Source organism: Taeniopygia guttata, chromosome 6 (assembly GCF_048771995.1).
Source record: "Taeniopygia guttata chromosome 6, bTaeGut7.mat, whole genome shotgun sequence".
Taxonomy (NCBI): Eukaryota; Metazoa; Chordata; class Aves; order Passeriformes; family Estrildidae; genus Taeniopygia; species Taeniopygia guttata.
In genome coordinates, this window is record NC_133031.1 from 21,891,163 (window position 1) to 21,909,401 (window position 18,239).

The window sequence follows — 18,239 nt, forward strand, 5'->3', positions numbered from 1 at the left end:
TAAATGTCCTTTCTGGAAGTGCAGAAGAATGCTGGTTGGAAGGGAAGAATTGGAATTCTTTTAAAGCCTAATTGCCTCATGATCACCATTATTTTAATGTATGATACAGCCAACAATTGGCCATGATATGTAGTTCATACGCCACCTCTTAATATTAGTTTATCCCTGCCAGGAAAGGCAAAGAAGGTCCTTGGCTGTATTTATGTGTATAGTACTCCACAATAAAAATGCAAGCCTTCTCACCATTATTCTAACAATGCTAATTGGGAGGAGTTCAGCAGACGTGTCTGGTATTCTCTGAGGTCCAGCTGGTATCCAATTTCCAGCAGAGTTTGCTGAGAAATGTGAAGGTCAAGTAACTTCCCCAAGGTTACACCATAAATGGCTCAGCTGGGATTAGGACCCAGATAGGCCTTGCTCCTAATCTTTTGCTTAATTAATCACTGTAGTCTCTTTCTGCAAATACTGAACAGGTTCATCTTTGTAGTTTCACCAACAAAAAGTTGTAGGCAAACTCAATTTGGGGGAATAGATTTAATGAGAAGGGAAATAATGAAATAGCATTAGCAAAGCTAACTCATAACTGAAATGAAAAACAATTAGGACTGGATTTTGCTTCTGGGAGATATTATTGTAATGGCTATGTTGTGCTTCTCTTCTTGATCTCTTATATTTCAAAACCGTGCACATTCAACCACTCTCCCCATACATACTCTGTCAGTATGTATGCTGTTGAGAGCATGGTATTTGCTGAAATTTCTGGACTCTTTTTAATTATCTTTATTGTAACTCAAGGAAATTGACTTGAATTGATTGGAAACACAGAAGCAGTAACAAGGTAGTTGTCACATGGTTTATTTATCCTTTTGTAAAACTCTCTGTGATACAAATACTGCAGCATTTTGGATACAAAACTGTTACAGTGCCATTGTTTTGTTTTACTCACCTCTTGTGTGGGATGGAGTAGTCTAAGGGGAAAATCAGCAACCACAATTTTTGGGGATTTTCTCTGATTTTCTCTATTCTAACTAAAAGTTATGGTCAGTATTATGGAGCACCAAACAGTTTATAAGTACCAGCTGGTTTTAATTAAAGGCTTAGTTTCTCCAATACAAAGACACTACATTACAAAACAATGAACATGTTCACACCAGCAGTCTGCCTGTTTCTGTAGATAGGAATGGGTACAATGTACAAGTCTGGAGAACTGCTTAGAAAACCTTGTGGAGCACAGAACTAAAATAATAGCCAACACGTGAATTAAGGAGCCAGAAAAACAAAAATGGCTTTATTTAGTCTGTTGCTAAACTACATCATCACAGTGTAACTTATCTCCTGCCATTAGGCAGTGAAACCCAAAACCACTGAGCACAATTAAAAGGCAACCTGACACCTGCAGTCTCCAATAAACCTTTTGAAATAAGTAGAAAGAGAATATGCATCTTATCAAGAGGCTGAGGATGGCATATGAAGGATTATCCATGGTAGGTTCCTACTTCAAATTTAGTCCAGTACTATATGGTCTGGACTCTTACATAAAGGAAGTTCAACCTCTATGTCCACTCTTCAGAAGTTACCACTTGATGTTAGTAATCTCAGCAAAAGTGCATCAGATTAATGAATTGGAAGTGGGACTTATTTGCAGTGCCATTACAGATGATTAAATGCAATTACATAGTTGAGGGCTTATGCAGAGAAACTCTCTTGTGCTGCTGCCTTTGTCAGACCTGCAGTGCAGTAAAGGATCTGCTAGCCTAAGATTCAAGATGCAAGATGACACAAAATTTAAGAATTGAAAACTATATATATTGATAGTATAAATATAACTAACTATATATAATTATATATGTATAAATATAACTATATATTAAACCAAAAGATTGCTTGATTTTAGTTTAAGAATAATAATTTAAAATCAATTCAAAACCTTCTAGGGAGCAAATGAAACAGATCAAAATTGAATAAACTGAGAAAGATTTCTGCCAATATCCAACTTGATGCCATAACGAGATGTTGTCAAAACTATTTCTAGAAGATCCAGATAAAATTCAACATGTGGTGATATAAAAAAGGTACAAAAAGCACAAAGGTATGTGAGGAAAAGAAAGGAATTTAGTTTCCCATGATATTCAAAGTCAGTATGCATTTTATTAGGAGAGCTTTATCAGTAGTGAATGGAATGGAAGTTATTGTTCAGGCAGCAGAGGAAAAACAAGTCCTGTCCTATTATGCCTTGTCTTATGTTAGGACATAGAACAACTTGTTGGTTTAGACATTTCTGTTTATCTGCACCTTCCAAAAGGGAAATGAGTGCCTGCCTTGCTAAATACCAGCCCAGTATCCGGGATGCATTTTGCAATGTTGCATGAGGACAGTATGTGCAATGGTGTGCGGTTTCTAGTTTGTTTGCTACCAAGAGTAAAATCTTCCCCATTTTCAGAAAGACTTAAGATTAATCTTGCTTTCTTAATATTGATATGCATTAACATTATTGAAGTTTGCCAGTCTCTCTTGTCCCACCTGGGCAATCATGATACAGCTCCCTGCTCACATGTTACTTCGCTGCTGATAAAAATTGTTGGGGTCATGACTATCTGACGATGAGGAAGATGCTCGTGCCACTCAAGATATTCTGCTTGTTCAGCTGCCACTGAAAACTGTGAAGTGAAGGTTTCTCCCACAGACAGCTCAGGCACCTCTGAGTTTTCTAAAGGGTAATGGCCTCGCCTCTGAGAGGCTGGTATAGCCTGTCTCGGTGCACAAAATATAGGGCCAGGTACTCTGGGAAGCTTAATACCTTTTAGTTGTAATTGTGCTCTAGAATCTTAATCTTGAGTGTTACTTCCTGTCTAAAATCTTGATCCAATTTCCTGCTTTCTAGATCTAGATCTTGTCCTAGTTCCTTCTACTGAGTGCTAGATCCTCATATGCCCTTCATCTGTTCAGCCCTGGTTCCTAGATCTTGCCTCTTTCTTTTCCAGCTCCAGTTTCTGCTTTAAATTAGCTTGTCTGAACTTGTTTCTGTGTGGACTGCTCATGATACTAAAGATACTTGCAAGCATTGAGACTAAAATTATAATGAGCCAAATGGGATCTTCGCGTAACCATGCAAATCTTAGTTTTAATGAGATTAAAACATTTTCCAAGGACAGTGACTGTGATTAGACAGTGATAGTCTAACAAAGAAATAAGATCTGGAAGATTCTAATTCAAGCTACTCATAAAGGTGAATCACATCTTTCAGCAGATTATCAGTAATTGATTTATATGTGGTAGAATCATAAATAAAGTGATGAACTTGAAAAAAAACCAAAAAACTGTTTACACATTTCTAAGAGTGTTTCTTCCTTTTGCTGTTTGGCAACACTTCCCCGTTCACAAATTATAACAATAAAAAAAAGTCTCTTACCCATTTCACATATTGTGAAGGCAGACAGATGCTTTTTCCACAAGTTTCCAAAGAAGTACCTATAATGAGTACCTATCAATAAGTACCTAAGAATGTTTTCTCAATTGTACAACAAACCCCTTGTATGCAAGTGATCAGAAATTGTACTTGAAAAATCTGTGCTGAGAGTAAGAGTATGAATAAGGATATTTATTATAACAGGGCCTCTTAACTGGATGTGTCCATTTGGTGACTGTATTAAGATAATTAACAGAGGCAACTGATGTACAGAGTCCTATTTCTCAGAGCACCATTTGGCCAAAAGCAGATTCCAACAGAGCTGTAGGAGATGATGGCAAAGGCTGCAATTTCCCAAGCTGGCTTGAGAAGCTTACTGTCATCAAATTTTTGCATGGTTCTATTTCACCCTTCTTCCTGTAGAAAGATAAATGAATTTAAATTCTTGTTAGATTGAATGCTGTAGTTTTCATTTGAACTTTTATTCCTGATGTTTTAACACTTGTGGTTCAGATAGCTCCAAGACTGATTTCTGCCATGAAATCCACCAAGAAAACGGAATTGTTGACTTCCGTTAAGCTTCCATAATACTACACAGCTTACATATTTTTTGGACACAATAGCCAATGGTCAGAAATCGCAGTAGAATTTTATTAAATGGTGTGTTTTGATGTAATTTTTTTGATTCCTGAGCAATGAAGAATCTCAATAGATATGAATCTCAGTGGAGATTTCTTTTTTTCTTGTCTGTTGTTGGTGTTATTCCACACGGGCCTTTTCCTGTCTTGCTTTTGGCACTCATACATGTTCTAAATTTGAATTACAATGTAATAAAATACAGATAAAATATTTGTTCCTATCCTATATGTAAATTCGTTGGGATTAATAATTGACAATATGATGTATATTTTAATTTAACATTAGGAATGCACCGATTTGATACTCTAGGTGCTTGTTAGATTAATGATTTTCATGGATCATTATTTTCTGTTATCTTTTCTGACTTTAGGGTTTCAGTCAGAACTATGCTGTTTTTCTTTCTTTTTCTTCAGTTGTAGTTAAGTTCTCAGATATGAAAGACACCATGTATATGGACAATCCCCCTTTTTACTTCAAAAAATGTAATTAATCAGAAACCAGAAGAATAGTTTCCTCTGCTTGCTTTTGGCACAGATTGATTCATCTGGGTGTAGTAGAACAATTATATAATTCTTTCCTTGATGATATTTTTTAGGGCCAAGGAATCCACCCCAAAATGTCCTCTATTAATTTTCTTTTACAGACTAGGACACAAGGGAAATAAGTGATGTCAATTAGAACAAGAAATTAAAAATATGTTAATGTTTAACATACCCTTAGTATATACATGCACACTCAAAGACACCAACACTCCTCCTTGTTCTCATATTTAATCATGAGTAAATATTGCACTTACTAAACTTTGTTGCAACTAGTAAGATGTCACAAGATTTGTGGAGAAAAGTTTATCTGAATTGCTCGGCTAAATTGTTCATTAGATAGTTTTCCCAGAGGAAAAAGCTCAAGCTTTCTCCTCTTTGCTTTTGATTTTTGATCACAGTTTCCTAAGTGGAGAAAGGATTTCCTTTGCAATGACCTCTTCATTCACAATTCAACTTTACAGTCTATTTCTGTCATGGGCATTTGCCCTTTGCTGGCCATGGTGCAGCTCAATTTCCTCCTCCTCACGTGCCTTCGTGCACTTTGCTGACCTTCCTCTGGGTGGGCTTCCATGTGCCTTAAACCTGGCACAAACCCCCGAGCACGCTCCTGCCCGCAGCACTGGCCATGATACTGTGTCTCTAACAGGACAGCTTTGATTTTTATGTTATTTTGAGCATGTTGAAACAAATTAACTACTCTAAGGCACGTATATTTTCCTGTGTGCTTTAACTGTTGGCATCTCCTACATATAGCTCTTTATTTATTGCGTCTACCGCAGTGTCTGTGCAGGCCAGTGAACCCATGAGGGCGGCACGATCATGGCGGGCCAGGCCTTTGCCTGTGAGCGTTCTGTGAGGGGCAGCGGCTCTGCCCGCCACTGCCCTTGGCCCAGACACGCCCCTGGGGACGGGGGAGCGCACAGCCCTGCAGGTAACGACGGGCGGAGCTGCCGTGCGTTCCCCGGCCGAGCCACGTGCCCGGGGCGCACATCCAAAGGGGAGAGAAAGGAGAGAGAGGAACGGGAGCAGGACGGGCACGACGGAGGCAGCCGGACCTGCCGGGACCGCCCCGCCACCTCCCCCTTGGGCCTCGTCGGCCGCCGTCCGCCCATCCCTCAGGTGAACGCGTATCCCTCCGCCGCGGCCGCCCCTCGGCCGGGCTCGCAGCCGGCAGTCCCCGGATGGAAGCTGTGATGGCGGCCGGCAGCGCCTCGCCGGGCGGTGGCGGTACCCGAGGTAACTCCGCGGGGGGCGGCGGGCGGGGAGCGGGGAGGCCCCGCGCGGTGCGGAAGGGACGGCCCGGCGCGGCTCGGAGCGGGCAGGGGGCGCAAGCGGCCGGGACGGGACCGGACGGTGCGCCGTGGTGAGGGTGAGACATTAAATAGTCCGCGCTCGCCGGAGGCTGGCGGGGCAGCCGGGCTGGCGGCGCCGGGACCGCGGGCGCGCCCGGGGCGGCGGGACCGGGCAGGAATGGCCTCGTGTGCTGCCACCGGGCGGCCGTGGGACCGTATCCCTCCGCCGGGCTGCGCGCCGAGAGTTGTGGCCGCTCCGGGGCCGTGCGGGCGGGGGCGGCGCTGCCGCCGCGGGGCTCCCAGCAGGGAGGGACGCGCCTCGCTCGTCCCTGCCCCGGTGCCGCCCTCGCCTGCTGCTGCGCCCGCGGGCAGGCGGAGCTCCCGGGCTGCCGCCCCGTGCTTTGTCCCGGCTTCCAGCAGCCCCCGGCCGGCTCCCGCGGCTCCCCCGGCAGGGCGGGGGCACTGTCAGCCCGCCGGTGGCTGGCGCTGGCCGTGTGCCGCCGCCGCGTCCAGCTGCTGTGTTTGTAAATGGCAAGTTCGCCCTGTGGCACGGCAGTCTGTGTGTGTGAGCTCTGAGAGTGCTTTTTTTTTTTTTTTTTTTTTTTAAACTAAAGCGCCGTTGTGTTGGTCAGGTTGTGTCTGACTGCTCCAGCTCTATGGCTCTATGAGTTTCCTAAGATTTAGTTTTGTGAGTTCCTGCATGTGTCCAGGTCTTAGGAGAGATTAAGGCGCCACTCTTAAGTTTGCAGACACATAGAGTAGAACTGGACATGGGATGTACTTCAGTGTAATTTTATTTATTTATTTAATAAAAATTAAATAAGCCGAAATTTATTTACAAACTTTGAAGATACTGCCTGCTGGGATACATATTTTGAATGTAGTTCGAAATTGTAAAAGTTACCTAATTTAGTAGTGTCTTCTATCTGTAATTGTTTTCTAGATCAAAGTATATAGCTTAAACTTTCTATCTGTACATGTTTTAAACAAAATATGGACAAATTGCAGCATTTTGGGGTGAAGAAAATTGTGACTGAGAGCCTCAAGTGGTTACTTATGCTTGTTCCTTGTGATTTGGGGATTTTTTGAGTGAGAGTTAACTGTGGCACATGCTTATGTATTTTCAATGTTTGTACTCATTTTATCTGCATTTAAATCTACTTACTTGTTTCAGATATGTGAATGTAACATTTTGCCTCTTTCCTAGGCTTTTGCACAGCTTTGTAGAAATTTATAATTAGGTTTTTGCCATTAAAATTTTTGCTTGAGAAAAGATAAGTGCCTTTTGAGTTCAAGTTAAAATTTGAAGGACAGAGGTACCAGTCACTTCTTTCTATGCTGTTTTTAAGTTATCATATGTTTATGCTTCCCAGCTATGAATGCCTGACGTGCAGTGGCAAAGCTAAGGTAAAATAGGCATTGTAATATTGTGTATCTATACAGTATTGGTATTGCATTTGATGGTGTTCTTTGGGAGAAAAGCTGGTAGGTATTTTTGTCTTCAATGTATTAAAAATTTGTGAGGGATTTGGGCTTTTCAGCTTATTCTTTCATTTTTTGCTTGTATTTACACCATTTAAAATACCTTTTCTTTTGTTTCCAGAACTTTTTCTAGTATTTCTCCTGACTGTGGCCTTGTTTGAGTCTTGCAATCTTACCTCTTCTGCGTGTGTGGAAAAAGCCCAGCTGTTGAAGAATTGAAGTCAAGTATTTTCTCAACGCGTAAGTCAGACTTCTTTGAAAATACATCTTTAAGATCTCTGGGATAAAAGAAAACCCTTTTTTTTTTAGTGGTTGCTTTAAGTAAATGTTTTTATTTGTCATTCTGCAGGAGCTTGTTGATAGTTGCATGCTACCCAAAAATAACAAAATGAAGTTGTAAGTTATTAGGTTAATTAATTAAAGGGGACCTTAGATCGGGACTCTGCCAAATGTAAATGTTGCCTAGTTGAGGACCAGTAGGCTTGGTATTGAAATCTGAGCCTTGATCTCTGCAGCATTTTATCCACTTCTGATTTCTGTAGTTTTAATTGTAAACATACTTCAGTTTTCAGTGTCTGGTAGTATAACCTTTTAATCTGACAGATGGGCAGCCTCCATCAGGATGATGTATTGCATCATGCAAGCTGTGATATTTGTGTTGCACCTGTGTTTTAAAAAAGTTGTTCAAACAAACAAATCCAAATAATTTTTAGTTACTTATACTTTATGTGGAAGTTCAGCTTACTTCTGTTCAAATAAGGGATATACCATTGGCAAGAGAATGCATTTTAATGCAGTACTCTTTTGATGGAAATGGAATGTAAATGCACATGAGTTGTTCTCTTCTCAAGCTGGGTAATATCCCACGTATTAATCTTCTGTGTAGAAGATGGAGAGTGTGTCATTGAGTTAAATGTTTCCATTTGGAGAGGAGGGAGTGTATGTCTCTGTTGTTTGTTGTCTTGGGGTTTTTTTTTTGGATATCATATGTGTAGTTGGAATCTTGCAGGTCTCATATCTGGAGAATGCAGTTAAGGGAATTTACTTGATATTAGAGTCTGTGTATAGTGTCACAGTTGTGTTTATTATTTTCAAGAATTGTGCAGAAGTGCTAGTATCTTCTCCAAAGGAAGGCATTAAAGCATGTGCATAAAAAAAGTATTTGATTTTCTTGATACACGATACAAGAACATGGACTTGAAAATTTTCAATCTCTATTTTCTTTGTCAGGTATTTGCATGTCTAATGCTAAATACTTCCTTCTCCCAGGACTGTGGGAAAATATTTGAAAGACCTTAGGACTGAGCCTTATGATGGCTTGGAGATCTAGAAGCAATCCTTGCAGTTATTCACAGTGAGGGTATGATCATTCTTTCAGTTTGAACATGAATAGATGTGATGATCTAATGAATTGGAAATCTGTGTTGCTTCAAGGTGAGCCCTAAAGTAGGGGAGAGAAATTCACTAATCAGATTTCAGCTAATAATTTACTAATTTTTGTTAGGAAAGAAGAAAGTGACTTTGAGACTTGTACTGTAGAAAAAGTTTTTTAATTATAAGTGTTATACTAGTGAAGAAACAGTTCTTCCTTTCCAGTATTGCTTTTCAGAATTTAAGTTAATTTTGCTGCTGTTCCAATTCTGCTGATTCTGTGTCAACATTCTATGCAGGAGTGAGGAGTGTTGTTCAAGCATAGACTTGAGGTGCTGTAAATTGTCGATGCAGCCTGTTATGGAAACACTGACATGAAATCTGTAGTGAGACAGAGATGCTGACCATAACTGTTGAGCCTTTTAATCCATAGAGGGGTACTGTTGTCAGTCATGCAGTGAAAATATTAATGTTTACCCAGGAACATGCAATGAGAAGCCTGACAACTTTTATATGTTGACTGATTCAAACTAAAGGTAGGCATGTGAAAAATTCATTGTAGGTCAGTGTGATTGGATTTTTGGTGTTGGTAAAGGCCATGTCTACTTCACATTAGTGAAGCAGATGTTTTGTCAGATTCTGATTTTGCTTTCTTTCCTTTTTAAGCACGATAACAATTAATAGAGTAGCACACTTGAGTAATAAAAATGTCAAATTCTGTAGATTCTGAATTTTTTAGTACTTCAGTTAGTGACCCATGTCACAAAGAAGTGTTTTTATTTGCGTGAAATCCCAAATGAGTAATAAATACAAGCTTCATTTAAGAAGGTAGGTCTTCAGATTTCTTTATGCTTACAGGGTGGGAGAAACCCAAAATTTGATGACATGTATCTTTCACAGATGTTCTTTAAAACATGTTTCTGAAGTTTTATTTTTTAAAAAAAAACCACCAACCAACAAACACCCCCAAAACAAACAAACAAAGATTAAAGTGTAATAGTTTTTTTTTTTTTGCCTCATTCTTTTTTTTTCATCCCTTGAGTAATATTATAAAAATTAACAACTTCAGAGATTGGCATATATTTGTTAGTGAATTGTAATAGGTGTTCTCATTGCATTAGTTTTGAAAGTAATTGTTTGCTTTGTTTGTTTTTTAATTTCAGGAGAATGAAATGGGGAAGTTGTAGAGCTTTAAGAATAACTTGGCGCAGTTGTCTCCTTTGCTGCCAGAAGTAAGACCCAAGAATTCACATAAAGAAAAGCAAAACTAAAATCATGTCATCTGAACAGGAACACTTTTTTTGTGACAAAAAGCAAATCAGTTTCTTAAAACATAATGCTATGAAGAATTTTTCTACAGACATTACTTTAAAAAAAGAACTGGTGCGTGATCCTTTAAATATGACAATTCAACCAGCAATTTTAGATGTCAACCTCACTTATGGACTAAAAAACGTGAAGATTGAATTGCCCAAGGTGAACATTCCAAATGAAGTATTAATGAAACATGAAGTTGATAGGTTTAGAAAACTCTTTCAGTGTAAGCAGCGAACTGCAAGGAAATCCTTAAGTGTAGAGAAAGTAAGTGGAAGCAATCTCAGTTGTTCAGAAGGAAACCACTTGCAAATTAAACCAGAAGTGCAATTTGAAGAAGGGTTGAAAACTGCAGCAAAGATACTGAATTTCACTTGTACGAAGTGCAAGGATAACGTTAGATACAGCCCAAATGACCTACAGAAACATTTTCAGCTGTTGCACTATGGTGAGTTGCCTCTGTATCCTTGTGAGATGTGCAACTTCTCAGCTAATGACTTTCAGTCGTTTAAACAGCACAGACGCATCCATCGTAGCACTTTAGTAAAATGTGAACTCTGTAATGATGAGCAGATATACACTTTGTTGGCTTTGACAAAACACTTCTTATCAAAGCATTGTGTAAATGGACACTTTCAGTGTGAAAAATGTGGGTTTTCTACCTATGATGTGGGTACGTTTGTTCAGCACATTCACAAGCATAAGGAGATTCCCTATAAATGTGGAAAATGCCATCAAGAAAACTTTTCAGAAGAGGAGCTCCAAAATCATCTTCTTGTTCATACCAGTATGTTTTCTTTTGGTTGTCCTTATTGCAGTTACAGCACATCACGGAAAGATTATCTTTTAAAACACATCATAGCTTTACACAGAGACCACTTAATTGCAAAAGAAAAACTGGAAAAGGATAAATATGAAAAAAGAATAGTAAAGACTTCAGGAGGACTGAAGCTTGTGTTAAGAAGGTATAAAATGGGAGCATCAAAAAAACCACTCTGGAGACGGAAAAAGATAAGCAGTGGAAGTGACAGTGCCGGGGAAGAAAATACACAAGTGCTAAGAAGTGTGAATAAAATTCAGACAAATGCTGAGGAGCTGAACCAGTGTATGAGAGATGTGGAAACAAATGAAGAGAAAGATCAGATTAAATACACGGAAAATCATCATTTCATGGGTGGAATGCTGTCTGCTACCACTGCACAATACAATAAGGCAGATGATGCGACAAGTTACGGCCTGGGATTATTGAAAAATGCTGTTCATGGGCCAACAGTATTGATGGTTAAAAACAATAAAATAGCTGTTCCAGCAAATTACAGTGCTAAATTTATGGGCTTTAAAATGGTAGATGGAAAACAACATATTGTTATAAAATTACTACCTACAAGTAAGCAAAATGAATATTTGTTGGGTCAAAAAGTTGATCCTGGTAAAGGTCGTTCTGCAACTCCTTTGCTACAGACTGCTGATCCCTGTGGCTTGTCTTCAGGTGCTATACCACGTGTAACTGATCAGTCAACTCTAAAGAACAATTGTGTTCATCCATTAACCTCCTCTCCGTTTTCTTGTCCTGCTCTTCATTCAGGAAAAACAAAAGTGGAAAAACAAAACAACTCCATATTGTATGATAGGGGTGTTTCTGAAACTGTAGCACCTTCTAATATAGCTGAAGGAGAACGTCCAAATTGTTTGCCAGTGCAGCTGGACTCAACTGTACCTCCACATGAAATGGTAACAAAAGTTGGAACTCAAACTAGTATCTCATGGGGAAGCTTTCGTTCTTCAAGTCATCCTCAGGTATTATCACCCGCTATTACAAATACCCTTCGTTATGACCCTGTGAAAATGCCCTTTTTTCCTGAACTGAAAATGCAAAATGGTGGCCTGAATAATAGTAATGGAACTAATAATTTCTATTACTCAACCTCAGTGGATTCATCTAATGAAGGGTTGTTGTCTTTTCACAACTATTCCAAAATGGACTCTTTGGATAACCCATGTAGCATTTGGACATCAACAGATGACCGGTACAAAGAATTTTGTAAAAGAGGTTCTTTTCAAAACAATATAAATGAACCTGCATCTTCACATTCAGAATCGATAAAAGATTTGAAAGCAGAGAAAGTTGTGTCAGCCCAATCAAATATTAATAAAACTTACAAACACATAAACACCAAGAATAACTCTGTGTCTTTTAAAAGCCAATCTAAATGTGGTGTTGACAGCGAGTGTTTTACAGAGGACAAGCATAATGGCCAACAGTATTTGGACAGTAACGTAGAGCAAGGCTTTCAGAACGTAACTGAGAAATTCCAGGAAAATGCCTCTGATGGTGTTAACTCTTTCTTAATGCCTAAAATCACATCCGTTTTCTCATTACAAAGTGAACAGGCAGCTAATTATTTATCACCTGAGATAAACCAATTACTGCAAGATGTGTTAAAAGTAAAAACAACTTCTCAGCAGGACTCCCACAGCAAGACTAACTGTGTCAAACTTCCTTCTGATAAGCTGCTTTCTGGTCCCGAGACTGGGAATGCAGCCTGCGTGCATTTAAAAAGTTCTGCAACTGCGTGTGGTTTTCAGAGGCCTCCTCCTAATGTACACTTCCCTTTATGTGAGAGAGAGTTCAATACAAGACATAGCACAAATGAAGGTACATGTTATGGGAGAGAAAGACAGACACCCAAAACATCACTCGATTCACAGGACATGGACAAATTATCCAGAACTCCGGGTGTTGGTACATTGCTAAAAGCTCCTACAGATGAGTTTACACAGCAGTTAGTGAAAGATAAAGTACTGTCTGCAGCTCAAAATCCTAGCAGCTTTTCACCAGTTTTGCCTGTTCTTCAGGAACAGAAGAAAGCCCTTTTTGTTCAGTCCCTTCCATCACGATTTTTCGTTCCTTTCCACCTTTCTAACCAGTCTAGACAACGTGTGGTGTCAGGAAAATCTCTTCCATCAACCAGTTCATCAGATGAGTATGTTGCTAAAGGTGTACCTGCATCTCGTGTTTCAAATAAAGGACCTGGAATGATTTTGACTTTTAGTGGGGCAGTTGGAACAGTTGCAAATGCCGCTAATGATAGTTCTCAGGTTTTAGGGGGAATTGCATCCAGGGAATTTGGGAAAATAACCATATCAGCTTCAGAAGTGAAGGGGGAAAATGGCAGTTTTAGAAATGTAAGAAGTTCCTGTAATGGGGAAGTATGTGGTACAGTAAATGACTCATTGAATAGTATGCCATTCAAAGCACCTCTCGTAGTTACAAACTCATCAGAGTCGTCTGTGAAGGCAACTTCTGTTAAGGTGTTACCAGAGCACCAGGATGCTGTCTTTGGTTCTTTGGAGTCAGTAGAACAACAGGAAATAAAACAGGAACAACATATGTATGCACTTTCACCTGATGGACAGCAGGGAGTTTTTCTGAAATGTATGACACCAAACAAGCCTGTCACTCATAAACCAATTTTTTTTCAGGATAATGCTCATCAAAATTGTCAACCAAAGAAAACTGGAGCCATGCAACAACAGCATTTGCTGAAAATTAAGACTCCTACTTCAGATACACTGTCTGATAGCACTCAGTCAGTAAGCAACTTGGTGTCCTCACTACAGGTGGATAACCTGCAGTCCCTTAATCCTGCACTAGCACAGAAACAAACTAATCTTAGTTTTAATGATGCCTTAAACTTACCAGGTGGGTTAATGCCAGCAAATGCCTCTTTGGCAAGATCTAATCCAGCATGTTATGTTCCTCCTGTAGAACCTGTTTATTCTGCTAAATCTGCAGGGACGTGGTTGCAAAAATGTTCTGTTGAGAGTACGCAAGTAATAGCTGCTAACAAGAGGAATAACTCTGGTTGTCACAAGTCCACGTGGAGCACCCAAAACAGAACTGCAAAAGTAAAACCTAGTTTAAAACAAGCTGGATCTAGAAGTTTGGGAACTGTGGGTGGTCAAAGAAAGAAGAATTTCAAACGTAAAAGGAAGGCTAGTTGCCCAGAACCTCCTAGAAAGAAAGCAGTATTGCACAGAAAGTGTAAAGAAAAGAATCAGGCTGAAATTGTTAGTGAATCAGGTAGCCCTTACAAACCAAGGGCATCAAAAAAAACTGTGAGGACTTTGAAATTACTCCCTTTTAATTCTAACCAGCTTGTAAAATGCCCCCGGAGGAATCAACCAGTTGTTGTGCTTAATCATCCTGATGCAGATGTTCCAGAAGTTGTAAATGTAATGAAAACTATTGCTAAATTTAAGGGACACGTTCTTAAAGTTTTATTGTCAAAAAGAACTGTTGACGCTCTTCTGCAGCCAGACTTCTGCAATCCTTCGGATGTAACTACTGATAATTTTTCTCAAAAAAGATACAGGACAATAAAACCCCTTAACCCTGTAAAAGAAAGATTTGTCTTAAAATTGACATTGAAAAAGACTAGCAAAAACAATTACCAGATTGTGAAAACTACCTCTAATAATACCTTGAAAGCTAAGTTTAGCTGCTGGTTTTGTGGTAGAATATTTGACAATCAGGATAATTGGATAGGGCATGGACAGAGGCATCTGATGGAGGCTACTCGAGATTGGAATTCATTAATGAAATGATGACCAGTGAAGAAAATATTCATTAAAGTTTAAAAAAACCCCAGATGGATTAGGATACACAAGTCATTCTGTTTTGTATGTCAGTATTGTAACTGAGGTAGAAAAAGGATGCAAAGTGCTTGTGTTTTAAATTTCCCAGTTGCCATCAGATTTGAGAAAGATCAAAGAACGTTGTGGTTTAAATAACTTGTAACTAACTGCAAATACAATTCCATAAATATATATATTATTTTTATTACTGCTATTGTGCTATATTTTTATTCTATAGAATGAGTCTTCAGGGCCTTTGTTCTGTACATACTTAAAATCCCATAACATGTAAATATTTTTATATTTTTCAGTTACTTGGTATAATTCTTGCACAGAAATTACACCCCTCCCCCCAATTTTTCAGTTCTGTGCATGCACTACTAAAACAAATTTTTAAGATCTTTTCAAATACACACAGCTGTTATCCTGGGATTTTTGTTATTTTCACTTATTAGTTCTTGATTTTGTTTTTCAGGGATTGAACACTATTATTAGTAAGTGCCTCAAAGATGTGAAGCAGTTTACATTATGTCGACTGTGTAACCATGGGTCCGTACAGGGCCATTCCCCCACAGTTTCATTTAAACAAAGCCATATGTGAATGCTTTAAGCTATATTGCTATGCACATGACACTTGTACTATTTCTGTGCAGTTTGTCTACTTTCTTAGTGAAGTATTTTTCATATAAATTAATAAAACATATTATGATTGTGTTAATATGGTGAGTCAGAATTAAATCGATTGAAAATATACAGTATATATATTCATAATGTATATGGTGTTTAAGAATGGTGAACATTCCTAATCTGTATTGATTTTGTCACTATTAAATTTGCTATAACTTGTGTTTACAGCATATGACTTTGAGCATTTATAGAAAATGTTTCTATCTTGCCACAAACCCTATAGGAAGGTCAGGATGTGGGGAGGTGCAGAGCACCATTTTTGGCTGGTAATTGCATCATAGCTTTATTTCAAGTGGATGTAATTTGTCCCAATAATGACTCAATGTTTTCTACTATTGCTTGTTCAGATATACTGCCTTTTGGGGCACCAGGGGTTTGGAAAAGCCAAGGCTGGAGTTATTCTTCCCTTACTTTGCCAGCCAGTAGGGTAATGTTCTTAGGAGCCTGCTTGCTTTCTACTTTCAGTTTTAGAGATAATGAAGAGACTGTCCTTTACAGTTTTTAGTCTTTACGTGAAGGCATGTAAGCAAAAGATCTCTTAACCATAATAACTGAGGGTATACAGATGAAGGGCTTTATTATCCACAGTTATTATTCTCGAGGTTTTGTCCTCCAGATTCTTAATGAACCTCTGTAGGCTAGAAGGTTCAGTCTTACATGGGATTACTCTTACCATATGGCTGGCACCTCTTCCCCAAGTATGAAGGTCTAAGCCACCTTCCCAAAGTATTGATGGAAAAGCTGTCAAAATTGAACAGTAGGCTTGGAGAGGACTGGGGCATTTAAATCATGGGGTTTAGATTATATGCGAGCCTGAGTAGGTTTCTGTTACTGGTTCCTTAAGCTGAAAATGAAGATTGCTTGCTACCAATGAAGCAGTAAGAAATAATGCATGTCACCACTAACCTGAATTCAATTAACATTTTAAAAAGTGTTAAAATTACTTAAAAACAATTGCTTCGGTGATTAGATAAATTTTTCTTTCTTGGTATATGTGCTGGTAGGAAGATGCACACTAGCCTTGCGGCTGGTGAGTTGTGTATGGAAGCCAACTGGAGCAGTCAAGGCAGCATAGTTTGGGTGAATTAATACACAGTTGGTATGTGTTGTGTATCTAAATTGGATCATTTTGTGCTGCCCAATGGGCTTGAGCTCTGATGTTAATTTAGCTAGGAACTTTGAAGATGACCAGTGTAGTGGTGAGGAAGCAGGTTGGAAAGAAACAGCGTTAGGAAAGGACAAAAACATGTTAAGCTTTTTTGACTAGAAGGATCTATTTTCTGCCTCAGCTTGCTCTTCTATAAACTGTGAAATTGAACCCATGAATTTTGGACATTGCCTTTACCTTCTTTGGAAAAAATGTATGTGAAGTTTGTTTTTAAACCTGCTTGGTGCAATTTTGGCCAGGCTGACTGGTTTTTATTAACAATTACTTAGCATTGAGGTGGAGGTTCTGCTGGGGAAGAAAATTAGGGGATTTTCTCTGTATTGATGAATCATGAGAGTGACAACTGTCACTATGTTTTTTTTCTAACTCATTTATTTTCGTACGAATTGACCTTAAATGGTACTGTGAAAACATTGTAAAGCTAGGAAATGCTGAAGTAAGGTTGCTTTATATGCCCTTAATTAATTGGCATGTGTCACTTTTTTCCATGGACATTGATCTCATTCAGTGCAGAGAATTTTTGCTTTGTCCTGGGTAGCAATTCAGTATTTTGTTTCCCCACCCTTAATTAGGTTCTCATATTTATTAGTGCAGGTTGCTCAAGTACTGTTCTAAATATATAATTTTATTCTTATGACCTTTTTCATAGTGCATTGTTTGAGGTCCTTAGAGTTTGGCATTTCTGCAGATCAAGTTTCAAAAAATCTCAAGTGGGACTTCACTGAAATTAAGATCACAATTAATTACCATCAGGAGAAAATTTGGTAAGTGATCTGACCTATGTTGCAGTAGATGGTGTGGGAGATGGTACAGGGAAAATATGTTCAGTTCTTCAGGCCAACTACTTTAATTGTACGAAGCCACCTTTTTACTGGCCAATTTCTGCCATGTTGGTGCATTTCTCAGCATTTTCAGTAAATGGGGAAAGGCATCCTACAAATATCCTACAAACCACAGTTTTTCGTTATACAGCTACACTTTGTCCATGAAGTATTGCATGAACCAAGTGAAACACATAAATCTATGTGGAAAAATATTCTATGATTGTATATTTAATGCTTGTATTGTAATGGATATAGCTGATATGACAAGGTTACACAGGTAACTTGAAGTATCTTGATTTTGAGTGCTTGACTATGCAACCATAACATTTTGAAATAGTTTGTAACATTGCATATAGCAAGATAAAAATTGATTATATTGTTTTGGAACATGCAAAGAGAGGTGCAAGCACAAGGTTATCAACTGTTTCTACAACCTTGAAGAGACCTAAAATCTATCCCATTATGTGTTCTTGGCAAGATGTGTATTCATTAGTAAGTCATGGTGCCCTTCCTCAGTAATTCCAGTATTTTTAACAAAAATTTGTTACAGAGCTGTTGTTATGTGAGACACTGTTTTTGTTCTTAACAACGCTTCCTAATAATCTCTTTTTGCTGCTGGTGCTTTTGATTGAAGGAAGAATGTAGTTCTGTACCTTGTGCATCTGAACACTTGGGTTTTTGAGAATGGAAGTTCTTACTCCTTTAATGAAGCAACATTGTCAGGAATGATATGCAGTACTCATTGTACTCTCTGTATGAGGTAGGCAGACAACACTTCTCCTTTGTACATTGTTAAATATGACACTTTGCCCTGAGTTCTCAGACAAAATAATTAGTTCATTTTTACTTCTAGGTTTAGGGTTTTTTTTGTGTGTG

The 18,239-nt window shown here is 38.8% G+C and overlaps 1 protein-coding gene across 2 annotated transcripts; it reads left to right on the top strand.

The window, feature by feature from the left end:
- The first annotated feature begins 5,341 nt into the window (after positions 1 to 5,341).
- Positions 5,342 to 15,538, top strand: ZNF518A (zinc finger protein 518A). 2 transcript variants are annotated; one of them, XM_030276138.4, is made up of 3 exons: positions 5,342 to 5,823; positions 7,483 to 7,601; positions 9,896 to 15,538. In XM_030276138.4, exon 3 carries the CDS (start codon positions 10,008 to 10,010, stop codon positions 14,652 to 14,654), a length of 4,647 nt encoding a protein of 1,548 aa, XP_030131998.4. In that variant the 5' UTR covers positions 5,342 to 5,823; positions 7,483 to 7,601; positions 9,896 to 10,007; the 3' UTR covers positions 14,655 to 15,538. The 2 variants fall into 2 exon arrangements, with proteins under 2 accessions (XP_030131998.4, XP_030131999.4); XM_030276139.4 differs by lacking the exon at positions 5,342 to 5,823 and adding an exon at positions 5,843 to 5,956.
- The last annotated feature ends 2,701 nt before the right edge of the window (positions 15,539 to 18,239 follow it).